General features: G+C 45.2%; 1 protein-coding gene across 1 annotated transcript in view; it reads right to left on the bottom strand.

Annotated features, from left to right (window-relative positions):
* The window catches only part of ALK (ALK receptor tyrosine kinase), a 641,950-nt gene that overhangs the window by 434,043 nt on the left and 193,583 nt on the right, over positions 1–14,324 (bottom strand). Inside the window, exon 3 of the mRNA XM_074331841.2 lies at positions 2,788–2,952. Coding sequence (XP_074187942.2) covers positions 2,788–2,952 — 165 coding nt within the window. The remainder of the gene's footprint in view (positions 1–2,787; positions 2,953–14,324) is intronic.

Below are 14,324 nucleotides of genomic sequence, written 5' to 3'. Positions count from 1 at the left end.
TTCTAAGACTGATCAAGGCTATGTGAGTATAGATTCCCCCATTAGACCCCAGGAAAAATAAATACAAGTTTCCGAGTGGAGAGATTCCCGCTATTTATGTTTGGATGTGTTTGTTCACTAAAGAACTTGATAAAGTAGATGGGTATCTACAGTGGCTTTTGTCAGCGTTCTTCACATCATTATCCTTAGTATGTGTTCGGGAGACATACTAGTATCATGTTGCGGAGAACAATGATTTTTCAGAGGGATGTAAGTTGGCGACAATTACTAAAACATGGATATTCCAATCTTGACATTCATCTACTGGGGAAGGGTTCACATTCAGTACATATCCTGATCCTTCAGACCCAGCTTTATCAAAACCTAAAGGCATCAATATATTTCTGCACCGAGGGGCACTGAAAAGTGAGCGGTCATCCCTCCGCTCCTTCTTCCTTTTCTTTTTGTCGCAGTACTTAATGTGACCTAACCTCAGAATCATCTGAAACACTTATCAAAACACAAAATAAAACAGTCCCATGGAAATTGAAGCTACAGTGAGATGCTGTATTTCACCCACCACACGAACAAAAGTGACAAAGTCTGACAATACCAGGCACTGGTGAAGATGTACAATCCTGGAGAGAAATACTAACACATTACTAGTGGGGGTATAACTTGGTGCGACCACTTTGGGAAACAGATTGGCATTACCTATTGAAATGGAAGCTGCACCCCATGACTCAGCAATCGCATTCCTAGTTCTATTGTCTAGGAAAACTCTTAGACACACACATGCACCAAGAGACATATATAAAAATGCTTACATTACTGTTGGTAATAGCAAAAACCTGGCAACAACTCAAATGTCTAATGACAGTAGATGAGATAAATTGTAGTATTTTCACACACTGGATTTAGAACCAAATGAACCATAGCTACATGCATCAAAATGGACAAATCACAAAACAGTATTATTCCATTTATGTAGCACTTTGCAAACCTAGTCAATATGTTGTTTGGGGTTACATACATAAGTGGTAAGGTCATAAACGAAAACAAATGAATGCTTAATGCAAAATGCAGGACAGTGGTTACCTCTGAGGGGAGGAAGAGATTCCTGATCTAGGTGGAGAACAGAAGAGGTTGAAAAGGGATGGACAGTGTTCCAATTCTTACACTTAGTGGTGAGAACACGGCGATGATTTTATCATAATCTTTAATCTACGTATATATGTTATATCTACTTTTTTTGCACATGCTAAATTTTATAATAAATTTAAAAACACACAGATTTCTAGGCTCCATATCAGAGCTATTGAATCAAAATCTCAGGCTGTGGGGCTTATGCAGTATTTTTAATAAATTCTCCAGAAAATCTGGATGCACTGTCTCGTTAAGCGCTGCACCCTGACACACAAACACACACACTCCGCAATATGCATCAGTATCCAGCCTAAAATATAAATCAAGGTCAAGCAATTTCAAAAGAATCATAAAAAAAGAAAAGGTCAGTCTGGGAGAGTGTGTAGAAACAAAAGGTCTCTCATAATTCCGGGTTCAAGCCTGAGGTAAAGCCTGAGAGCATAAATAATTTTTGTGCCACCTCCCTCCACCCCATGAGTTTACCTGGGCCCTGTCCCTGTTACATTCCCAGTAACATGAGCCTGAGATACTCAGCCCCAAGCAATGGGCACAGGACAGGCTGGAGCCATAGCTTTTGCTACAAATAATGAAACATGTGGTAGAAAGTGTCCTCGTCTAAGACTCACCATAGCAGACTTCTAACCCTGAACCCACACGTATAAGCTGTGTGATCTTGAGCAAGTCACCTTCCCTCTCTGAGCCCTAGCTTTCTTATCTTCCTTGCCTCCCTCATAAAACTGGAATCCCATGAGACAGTGGAGGCAGAAGGGCTTTGCAAACTGAAAGCACTACTCAGAATGTCCAGTCAGTCCATTACCATGTCAGTTATTATTTCTTCCTCAAATCCAGAAACATAGGCTGTCAGTTCTCAGTCAGCAGATTTCTGGGCCCAAAGAATTAGGAGCTTTAAGATTTGCCTTAGAGAGACCTGAAGGCAGGAGGAGGCCTTAGTGCCTCCACATCTCTCTCTGAAAACTCAGCAAATATTTAACAAGCACCTACTACTCATCCAGCGCTTACCTGTTCCAGTTCATGAGAATTCAGAAAGAGATGTTCATAAATGGAGCAGACTCCTGGAAGAACCTTGCAAAACACCCTGCAGCCTGGATATTCATTATGGGCTTTGAAACTAACATTTAACCCAGTTGCACAATACCTTCAAATTAGGACTGTCAGATTTAGCAAATAAAAATGCAGAACACTCCATTCATTATACATTCTTCAGTATAATTGCAATAATTTTTTAAAAATTATAACTATGCCCCAACTATTGCATGAGACATACTTACACTAAAAAAAAATCATTTGTTGTTCACCTGAAGCTGAAGTTTAACCAAGTGTCCTGTATTTTATCTGGCAGCCCGATTCCAAATGGACTCACAGATCAGCACTTTCTACTACATCGTACACTGGGAAATCTGCAGGAAAGAGCGTTGTGAAATCCTATTTCCTTTACTTGGTAAGAGAGTAAAGGGATCGACTGATCTTGAAATTGGACTTACATGGCCCAAGAAGACACAGAGAAACACAGACATTCAATGCACTTTTCAAAGGAAACAGGAGAGAACAGCAGTGGGGAAGCCTTAACATTTCAAACAGGAATCAGCATCCCAGCCCCATCCCGGCCCATCCAGGACACCTGGAAGTGGCCTCTGCCCTTACCTCTGGGCATCTCCTTGGCCGGCTCTGCCTCGGGCCCGTCCAACAGGTCCATCTGGGAGGCCTCCTCAGAGGGCACACGGCGCCAGGACCAGCTCTGGTTCGCCAGGTCGTGTAGTGGAGGGGAGTACTCCAGCTCACAGGGGAAGTCAAAGCTACACTCCAGACCTGCAATGACAGCCAACAGTCAGTGGAGCAAACTGTCCCCAAATGTGACCTTCTAGCCCCACCGCTCCAGTCCAGGAAGGCGGTCTTCATCCCATCCACACCTTCACCCTATCCAGGCGCGGCGAGTTCTCGACTCCACAGGTGGTGAGCACGATATTGGTGGAAAGGGGACTAAGAGAGAAAGCTGTTCTTCACATAACTCAGATTATGGGAGGCGTCCTCAGAGAAGGCTGGTAACAAAAGAGCTAACAGGTTGGACCATGAAAGGTTCTGCGTCCTGCGAGTTACCTGGTGACATGGACAGGGCCTGAGGTCAAGGGCAGAGCCTGGCTTTGAAACCAGATAGGTCTGAATCTAAGTCTGGCTCAGCCAGACATTTGTGGAACCCGGTGCCCTCATCTGCAAAACAAGGGGTTTAGACTAGATGCTTCTAGAAATAAGTACCTAATGAAACCTGGGTTCCAGCTCTGCCACTGTTCTGCTGGTTACATTGTATAAGCCACTTAACCTCGCTGGGCCTCAAGTTCCTCCAAATGAGACCTAGACTGGTTGTTTTCTAAAGCTGCATATTGATTTGACTTTTTTAAGGTTCCAAAGTCCTTGCTCTCAGAAGGGTTATACAGCTATTTTGATAAATCAATCAGTGTGGTGGTCTAATGGGTGCTAACTCCCAATTATCACTGTGCATTTTGATAGCTGCTTCTGGGGCCACTTCTACCTTGATCTCCAAGATGAGTCTAGTGTTGAGAATTTCAGAACCCAGAGGAGAAGTGGGGCCAATTCTAGTGCAGGCAGCCAGTCACTGGACTGCCCGTCAGTCACCCCTGGGGGTAGCTGGCCCTACCCTGGAGAGGGAGTAAAATAATTCCCATGGACACTAGCCAAACTATCTAAGTTTGGTGGGAGGTGGGGAGGAAAACACCTTCAATGAACACTTGTATTAAGTATCCTTCTGCTTCTCGGCCAGCAGAGATTTATGTACCAGCTGCTGTCCAGGAGCTGCCATTCTTCTGGTCCTCAGGTTAATACCACTTGCCCTTTCACAATTCAGACAATTCACCTTTATACCAGTGAGCTGAAACAGGCAGGACTAGCCTTGTCTGAGTTGACATGACACTTGCTGTCTCCATATTTTATCAGCCTTGAAGACTTCCTACCTATCTCTGGGGGCTGAGCTGCTGCTACGAATTGGTATCCATGAATTATAGGCTGCCTTAGTCTTCAAGACTTTCTTGCCAGCCACCTGGTTTTGATAACAGATTGCAAGGAGAAAACTGCTCCAATATTTTGTACTCTGTAGTACAAAACTTATCCGTATAATGAAAGGTGTAGCCACTAAATCTGGCTCTTCTGGGAAGAGTAAAAAAAAAAAAAATCCACGTTAGGGAATGACCAAGTCAGGAGGTGGGAGAGAAAGCTACAGGCCACCCCCAACCCACATCGGTACCTTTCCCAAAGCTTCAACTTCTGGGGCCCATTCTCTATCTTGATTTTTCTCCTCCAACTAAAGTCATCCTATTTCCACTTGGGACAGAAGTGTGGCATGCACGCTCCGGTGCTGCCTGGCAAATGTGCCATGTGTGCGTATTAGATAAATAGACAACAGAATGTACAATCGCAGCATGAGTCATCATCAATCCTGGGACCTTTGAACTCTGGAAAGTCTGATCATCAGCTGTGTTTGGATCAGACCCTGCCTAGTGAAATAAGCTAGGCAGCTACTCCAATTATCAAATAGATTCATTTTAAAATTCTTCCTCCGAGGAAGCTTCCCTTTAGCTGTCAAAGCTGTACTCCTTGGCTTTAAATAGGAACGGGGTTAATGTTACTGCTCATTTTGGGTTAAATTGAATTAGGCTTTTCTACATTCTGATTTAACTTCTCATAAAACAGGTTTCTTTTTCCTGAGGTAACCTCGGTGCCTTCTGAGTAATAATACGTAGGACAAGCCTTTTCAAAAACACCAGGTGAAGTCTCACTTTCCTGGGGTCTTTTCTGAGGTTCTAGACCCAGGTGCTTCTTGACGGTCTCTCCTTAACACTCCTTTGGCTCAGTCCCTATGAGAAAGGGACCGTACAGTCTATTTTACAGATGGGACTCAGAGGGGTCAAGGACTTCAGTGAAGTGTTCAGCATTAAGTAACCCAATGGCAGAGGCAAGTCCACACCTAGTGGACGGAGCGGGAAATCACATTTGCTGAGTCCCAGCCACCTGCCAGAGACTGTGCTGGGTATTTCCTTATGTCACTATAGTTAATCTGCAGAAAAACCCTGACAAGTAGATGGCCTCTCTACAGACGAGGAAACCGAGGCTTAGAAAGTTTATTCTACTTGATCAAAGGACTACCCCTGAGGCAGAACCAGAATGTGACCCATGGCTGGATAATGACAAAGATCCAGCCATTTTCCATCCCATTTCCAAGGCTTCAACAATCTCAATCCAATATATTTTGGTTATTAGACCCAAAGACTGCGACCTCTTCAGACCTGCAAAGGCTTCTCCACTACCCTAAGGGGACAAATCAACGTTTCCTCTGTGTCAGACCCACTTTGCAAAGTGACTATGACCGTCAGAAGAATCCAGAGATCTCAACCTTAGTTTAGGTACCTGTTAGTACCCAAGATAATTTAACAATTGAAAACGCAATGAGAAAACGACACATTTTCCAAAAGCTGCTGATCACATAATTGAAATCACTGCTGCCGACTTTCTAGTTACTCCCATCATGGAAGAAAGATAAGGTAATGGAATCTCCTGGAAACCGTTTGCCTGCTGAGAGGAACGTCAAGAGCTGTGAAGAGAAAGGTCGTGGCAGAGCAGTGAGGATGGTTCCAGTGTCAGTCCTGCAAATACCGCAGCAGATGAGAGACTTCAGAAGGTCTATTCTCCTGTTACGTTTGGTTTTCTGCATTTGAGAAATGAAGGCAATGGAGCATATACCCTCTATGGTGCCCTCTATCTGTGAAGGTCATTGATTCTGCAGGGCTCATTCTGGGTCAGCACCGCCAACCTTACAGGCTGTCAGTCACCTTCACTCCACCCCCTGTAAATGAGGGCTTGTGGCCATCCCAAGAAGCAGAGTCCTGTGGAAGGAGGCTGAGTGTGTGTACCACTCAGTGGGGACTCAGTTTACCTCAAGATTCTCAAAAAATTCAGAAGGAAAGTTTAGGTCAGTTTTATAGATGACTGTTCTAGGGTGAATGCAAGTGTGAATGTGTGTTTTCATGCATTTTTATCAGTTTGTACCTGTATTCTAGAACCTTCCAGGGTATGGGACACATGTCAAAAACTGAATCCATTACAAGTTAGCTTCAGGGCATTATCCTAGTACAAAAGGCAGCCATTTAGAAGAATGTTATGATAACTGGTCAGAAAAACCTGTGGTGACCCTGCCTAGAATGATGCTGGGTTCCCTTATCAAACCCCCTTGTCTGTAGGGGAGCTGACAGTGAGTACCCACCTGACACAGAGTCTGAGCATGGACATCTAGCCTCTAGGAATGGGTGAGACTACCAGAGCAGTCATGAGCAGGACCTGTGCTGGGAAGCCAGCATCAGCCACTCACACAGAGATCGGCGCCTGCCCAGGCAGTGTCCACACCACCCCAAGGGGGTAGCTGGGAGCGGTGGTATACTACGAACACTCAGGTCTCCCTGTGGGTGGGCTTAGAAAACCCAATAGCTCTCCTTTGTTTCCAGACTGACCTCAGGTTCCAAAACAATTCCCTGGGTCAAGGCCTTTTATGCCTTTTGATCTTGACCCTGGAAAGCCAGAGACCTCCCACTTGTTTCCTCAGTCACCTCAGTCAATCTCAAGTTAGGAGACAAGCAACTCTTTTCGTTTTCAGGACATTTTTTCACAGGTTGGCCAATGTCCAGATGACCATGGGGCGGGGGGCTTAAGAGCAGCTGCTCTGGGGCAGGTCTACAGGAACCACTGGTTAATGTCACTCAGTCTCAGCCCATCACGAGGCTTGGAAGCAAATATTGCAGAGTGAACAGTAGAGTTACAGAAAAAGAAAAGGACGCCATATTTAATCCCATGATACTTCACCCTTCCTCATTTTGTCTCTTATCATAAGTGTTTCCAAAGTCAAGCCTGAGGTTAGATTTAAGTTCTTGACTCTGGCAGTACGGGGTGTGTATTTATGGAAGAGCCCCAAGTCTCAAGGGAAGGACCTCCAGGAAAGCCTTGGGAAGTCTTTTCATAACTGTTAAATAACTAATAACATTTACCGAGGGCTTTCTGTGGTCAGATGCGAGGCCAGGCACCCTACATTATTGTCTTATTTAATCCCTATGAAGTAGGCAGGAATCCTAGCCCCATCCAACAAAGACATTGGGGCTTAGAGAAGGGAAGTCCCATCTGAGGTTACTAACAGGAAGTGACTGAGGGGACCATCATTGACTTGCTTCCTCCCTAGGACCCCTGAGGTGCTGATGTCAGTACCTCACCAACAGCAAATTGAGAACTGAAAAGGCAGCAGAGACAGCTCCCGTCATTCACAGCCACAGTCACTGATAAGGGAGGAGACGTGCAGTGAGTGAGACAGGACAGGAACTGGGCCGCTAGAGGAATAGGCAGGCCCAAGCTGGAGGCAGGACAGAAGCCAGAGTACCCGAGCTGTTCTTGAAGGACCAGCTACCACCTTTATCAAGGTGGACCTGGGATGCCCTGGGTGAGGACTGAGTCAGAGTCCACATTTGCAGGATGCAAGTCTTACCCCCAGCTTGTGTGTGACTCAGGAAGCCACGGCTCCACGTGTAACACATAAGGACCAGGGCTCAAAGTTCCCATCTAGGTTTCCTGACGTATTCCGGGATATCTGCTGTGTTCAGGTGGGGCTAAGGGTCCCAGTTAAGGGAGCTGAGGGTGGGGTGGACAAGATTTCTATGGCCATCAGGGGCCCATGAAAGAGTTTATCCAATTGGATAACTGGCCATGGGATCTGCATTGAAAAACAGAATTATCAAGTTTGCTGAGAGTTTAAAATATGGCAATATGATTGTGAATTTATTTTGGGATTATTTTCCTGTCTCTGGTTCTCTTGACCTGATATTTCACTGCCAGGATGCAGATGGCCTTGACATTGGGCCTGACATTCCTCAGTTATTGAATGGTGTCTCCTCGGTCCCACCCAGCCCTACAATCTTTCCCTGTGTGTCTATGCCCATATGTGTTATTCATTAAGTGACCCTAACATCATCATGATTCTTTCTCGGGAACACAGCACAAGACCTAAGATTTGACTCCCACTCCGCCCCCTGTCATCTGTGCAGTACAGCGCCTCTCTCCCTCTCTCTGAGCTGCGGTCATCTCAGTGATAAGACTAACTTCCCAGGACTGCTGCGAGGACTCAATGAGACGATGCACATGCTTGGAATGGAGAAATTCCCAGCACATAACAGCTGATTCAGAATTCACACAGTCATGCCCCTTTTTGAACAGTTTCACGTTTACTGAGAAACAGTATTTATATGGGGTATTCTAACCGATGGCACATGGCCATTCCCTAAGTATTTTGTTATACCTTGAGAAGGCTGGAATGTCTGCCTTTAGGTGATATTCACAGAGGCAGAGGCAGTTAAACTTGAAATCACATTTCAGGTTAACCGCTTCTTCCACTGGACAGATGAAAAATACCAAGACCCAGGCAAGGGAAAAGACTTGCCCAGGGCCACGTGGCTGGGCAGAGAGTCCTGCACACAGAGTGGAGGGCATTTCCCCTGGCTGCGGAGGCCTTTCCGATTGCCATCCTTTCCAGGCAGCATCAGGCCTGGGCCAGGCTGTATGGCAGAGTTACTAAATCACCAGCTTTCACTTGCTCAGGCTCAGCTTACTGGCGCATTTAAGCTGAGGCTGGATTGCTTTGTGGATGGCATATGAAGATGCCAGCATATTCCTGACAAGCCTGATTTGTGTATTCAGCAAAGAAGCATATGGAGTGTCATGCACATGTGGCGATTCTCTTACAGATGGCCTTTACAGGTCATATAAGACAGCATCATATTTGTACCTATAGCTCATTATATAGAGTCCCAGAAATCAGCATTCTCAAAACACTGTCACTCCTTAAAGATTGTATCCAGCTCAAGGGAACTCCCTCAGCTGCTACCAATCCGAAAGCACAAGGCAGGGTCTCCTTTTCTCAAGGGATTCCCAATCATTGACTAGACCATGGGGATCATCTGACATGGAGAAACTGAGGCCCAGAGACAGGGTGGAGCTCGTCAAAGGATGCACAGTGGGTGGGTTGCAAAACAGGTACTAAAATCCGGTTCCTAACCCTGAGATTTTTTTTTATTACTATTACTTAAAGCTGTGGGTAACAAATAAAGAAAACAATACCTTAAACAATTAGGAAAACTCTCAAAAATCTAGACTATGTTTTTCTAGAATAAGCTAGCAAAAACATACATGGCTAGGTTTCAAGTATCTCCTAACGAGTCAATGGCTCAAATAATCTCCAGCAAGGCCTTCTGGATCCTCGCATTCTATAGGTACTCTTCTGCCAACAAGCTGCTTTTCGATGGTTGCAAAGCTCCCTGCTGGAAAGCAGGTCTATGAACAGGCCAGAAGCTACGGTGAAAACAGAGGGAGGGAAAGCAGCAGTGGCCTAGGAGCAAAGGGGGAAGATCACTAGAGAACTCTTGGAAACTTCCAGCTCTGGGCCGATCTGCCTTGTGGTTTTGGGCAATTCATTTAACCACTTGAGCCTTGGTTTTCTTGTGTGTAAACCTGAGAGATTTATCACAATAATGATGCAGATAAAAATCATATCTGCTGTGGTAACCAAATAAGGAAATGAATGTGGAAGTGCTTTCTTAACTAAGCGATCCTGTATGTGGATGCTCTTACCACCTTGGTCTCCTTGAGTCGCAGATTTACCACCAGCAATGGAGGAATGTGCTGAACTGACTTGACCTTGGAGGACCCAGGAGATGCTGATTGGTGCTAGTACCCTCCTCCCTTTTCTCTGCTTTGTATCAAAACTTCAGGGAACACCCAGGTGTTGGGGGAATAATTGGGAGCATAGGTGCTGCATGGGGTCAGGCTGCTCAAGGGGAAACTCGGCTGTCACTTTAGTATATGCGCATCTCAGGACAAATTACTTAAATTCTTTGTCTCTCGTTTTTTCATCGGCAAAATGGGGATTAAATCAGGGACCACCTCCGGGAATTGTGAGGAGGATTAAATGCAACAGTACTTGCATCAAGCACCTATTGTAGTGACTCGCACATAGTTTACTATTAAATGATGGCAGCCATCACCCTGGCTCTTCAGGTGTCTCCAGGGGTCAGCATGGCAGAGGTGAGTTCAAAGTCTACATGCCCAGCACTGAAGGCAGGAAGCTTTGACTCTGTCAAACCTTGTTGAAACCCCTTATCAATCTTTGCTTTCTCACATGCTGATCAAGCTTCCTTTTGGAAGTGAAGTCACACTAGATCTTGAGTAAGAAGGGCTGGGTTCTAGCCCTGGCTCTGTGGTGTGACTTTCAGCCAATCATTTAACCCCTCTAGGACTCAGTTTCCTCATCTGAAAAATGATGCGGTGAATAAAATGATTCTCAGGTCTTTTCCTCCTCTGCCATTTTAAAACCAATTTCAACTTTTGGACAGATGGCGGAAATGAGCTCTCTAACTTGGCTCTAGCTAGCTGGTCAGCAGAATCCCCATGGTCCTGACTTCCAGCCCATGCTCAGATGATTATGGGCTTCTTCTTCCCCCTTCTAGGTTATCTACTAAAGGGGCACTTAGCCCCCCAGTCACCTTTGATATCAATCCACCAGCTGCCATCAACATCTGGTCACTCATTTCATAAAACTAAGTACCAAATCTGGCCTCTGCCTGCCCCCTCCCACAACCACTATTCATTTGTCATGGGGCCCCAGAACTGAAATCATTCACTTCCTTCCCACCAGCTTGCTCCCTAGAATGCATCTGGGAACCAATCACCCAATTCAAGACATCTGTTTAGCTCACTTATAATCAAGCTGCAGTGAAGAAGGGCCATGTCTCCTTCAATCAATCAATTATATAAACACAGCCTTGAAAGGCAGTCTTGGAAGAGGGTATGTAGCACGCATGCCCACAATGGTGGGAGATAAGCACCAAAAGTTTAATTCTTGTTTCTCTTATATGTAGCCATAACAATGTTACTGAATGAAGAGATGGGATTTTGCTTTTCATCCCAGAATGGAAAATTGAAAATAATTACAATCCCAGGTATTCTGAAGTTAACTAGGCCAGCCTCTTCTTTTCACAGATGGGAAAACTGGAGCTTAGGAGGGTGAAGTGACTTGGCCGAGTGGAATAGCCTAGGGTCTGGAGAAGTAAGAGTGAAGACAGAACGCAGATTGGACTCAGTCCAGTTCTCTGCCTGCAGTTTCCAGAAAGTATTCTTGTAAAACATGGGATCCCTAAAAGAATAAAGCAGGCTCCAGAGAACATGGTAGAAACCCTAGGAGTATGTATGCTGCTCAGCCTGCCATCCATCCAGATGGGATCATTCCAGAAGCCGGAAAGTTGGAGGAGAGCCCTGAGTAACGTGGCCTCCACGACGAGCAGAGAAGGCTGATAGTCATGGGAGGTCTGTACCTCAGAATACGCAACATGGCCCTCACACTTACTCTTCTGTCGTTGCTGGTGAGGATCGTCTGGGTGTCGGAGGTGAATATGGCTTTCCTCCCTGATGCCAGTCTCTCAAAGCAAGCAGATACGAGGCTGCCCGGACATGGGCTCCCTGCCCTCCGGGACTCCCAGTCCAGGGGGACAGATGGACGTCCTCACACCCGACTCTTACAGTACGCAGGCACGGTGAGGCCATGGGGACACGGAGCAAGAGAGACTTTCTGCCTGGGTGGACCAGAGGCTCCTGGAGGAGGCAACTCTGGGGCTCCATCTTGAAGGATGAAAGGATTTTGACAGATGGCCATGGGTTAGCTAGGAAGTTTATTAAGAACAGAGGAAGGAATAAGGTTATTGCAGGCAGGTGGGGAACTAGGATTGTTTATGTTTGTGTAGTTGTACACATTTTGAAGCTGGACTGCACAGGATTAAATCCTAGCTTGGAGAGTATCATGATTAAAGGTAAAGTGCTTTCAGGTCCCAAAGGGAAAAACTAGGGACTTAAAGATTTAAAGGAAAAACCCTCTAACAAATAGAGCTATGCCACCAAAATGGAGGCTGTTGACCCTTCATTCCTCTTCAGAAGGCACCCGGGCTCTGAGCACATGGAAATCTGTCCTGACAGTCTTCCCAGTGATATTGTCAATTGGAAATCATGAACATTCCCATGTTTCGCATGACGAACAGAATCAAAGAGAGTGGTTTACTGGCTGAAGGTAATACATAACTCACAAGAATCAGATCTGAGAAGGAATTCCACATCTCAGATCCCAACTTGAGTTTCTTCCCCACGGTTCCACGCTTTGCTTTCTGGCAGAGGCTGGAAGACCACTGGCTTGGATGTTGTAAAGGAGATTTAAACAGGTAATGAGGAGGTGAATGAAAACCTGTGGTTCCCAAACCTAGTCCTACAGTCCCTAGACTCCAGAATCTCGTTGTTAAGAAGCTCTGTGGGTGAGCATGAGGCAACTATGCTGAGCCCGGCCATGGGTTCATCCACACCAGACTGGTATTGACACTAAACTGATGCAACCCTTAGGACAGTGTGACCCCAAAGGACAGACGGAGACCCAAGGAATTAAAGTGATGAGATCGGTAAAGCAATAGACAGGAGTGACATGTGAGGAAATGCTTTGTAGTCCAAGCACTGAGAGAATATAACGAACCGTCATCTGGCCTCTGCTCTGGAGGGCTTAGATGTGGGTTCTGCCAAGCGAATGGCCTGGGTTTGAATCTCAGCTTTGCCACCAGCCCTGGACAGATCACTGACCTCTCTTTGCCTAGTTTCATCATTTGTAAGATGAGGCTACTTGACCGGACTGCCATGGGTCCTGACAGCTCACAATTTCCATGATGTTCTCACAGACCAAATTAGTCTAGTCATTTCCTCACATGGGCTGGTTAATGTTCTGTTAATCTGAGGTCTCTTCTGACATAGTTTTACATCCAAGGCTGCTCTTGACAAAATATTTCATTTTAAGAGGATTTCCTCTCATTTTTCTCACTCTTGATCAATCATTTTCCTGCATTTGTTTTCGACACATGTCTTTCTAAGCTGGTTAGAAATGCTCTGTGTATAATATCTCAGATGTCCCAAAGCTGTCAAAACAAAAATTCCTCAGCTCACTCATGTATGCTGAATATGCTTTTTTAGATTAAGGAAAAAAAAAAAAGCCTTCCCAGAGTAGTTAAATCAGCTTTGAATTCTAAACCAAAGTATGTCGAGCCAAGGTACTATTTTCCCTTCAGACACATGTCTTTTCTGAAACGAATTAATATGACTTTCGGGATAAAAGGGGTGGTGGGAACATCCCTGTATTTTACTCAAACAGAGACCCTCAGGGGCTGGAAAGCTCCAGGGTGGGAATTGAGAGACTTGAGTATACTCTAATTTGCCCCTGGATTGTTCAGGAAATGTTGCAATTTCATCTAATTTCTATTTATTAAGAACCCAACTGAGGACAAAGCATTAGATTAAATACTGGGAGGGTAAAAGCGATCGAGATGTGGATTCCTTAACATCTAGTAGCCTATAGTTTAGGATTCAGGGCCACAAATAACTAAGATATGAGGGAAAGCGTGACATCGGACATACAGAGTGCTGTGGAAAGGCATGGCATAACCTTTCCTGGTGAGAAAGTGGGGAAAGAGGGAGGTCTACAACCTTGCAGGCTGTTCTAATTTAGGGTTAATGTGGTCACCAGCTGCTGGCTGTGGATACTCACTACCTGGTTTCCAAAATGAAGCTCTCCTACAACAGACATTCTATATCATTGCTAAAACTGAAAAGCCTTATTTCCCAAGCAAACCTTCCCATCAGGTTTGATGGCTCCTCAGACCCAGGGCTACTGCGCACACATATAAAACAATCATACAACAAGAATTTAAGAAGCACCTTCCAGATGGATGTTTGGAACCATCTTAGACCTGTGATAAAAGTGAACTAGGCTGGAATCTCTATGAGGGTCAGGGGCAAGTAGCTTGGCAAATTGTAGACACTCATTTGATGAGTGGATGAATGCTAGATGATAGATAGATAGATAGATAGATAGATAGATAGATAGATAGATAGATGCAATATTTAACATCTTCTCTGCAGTCAGGTTGTATAAATTAGACTCATCCACGATTGCTTTATCAGGTGACCTAGTTTACATTTGGGCCATAAAAGGGATGAAATGCAAACTAGGAAAGTGATTTGGTTGAGAAGATACATCAGGGAAGCCCCAAGTTTTGTGAGGATGG

The sequence above is a fragment of the Rhinolophus sinicus genome, chromosome 2, assembly GCF_057876585.1.
Source record: "Rhinolophus sinicus isolate RSI-liver-muscle chromosome 2, RSI-T2T, whole genome shotgun sequence".
NCBI classification, from domain to species: Eukaryota; Metazoa; Chordata; class Mammalia; order Chiroptera; family Rhinolophidae; genus Rhinolophus; species Rhinolophus sinicus.
The sequence above is the reverse complement of the archived record's forward strand: the minus strand, read 5'-3'. Positions and strand labels throughout refer to the sequence as shown.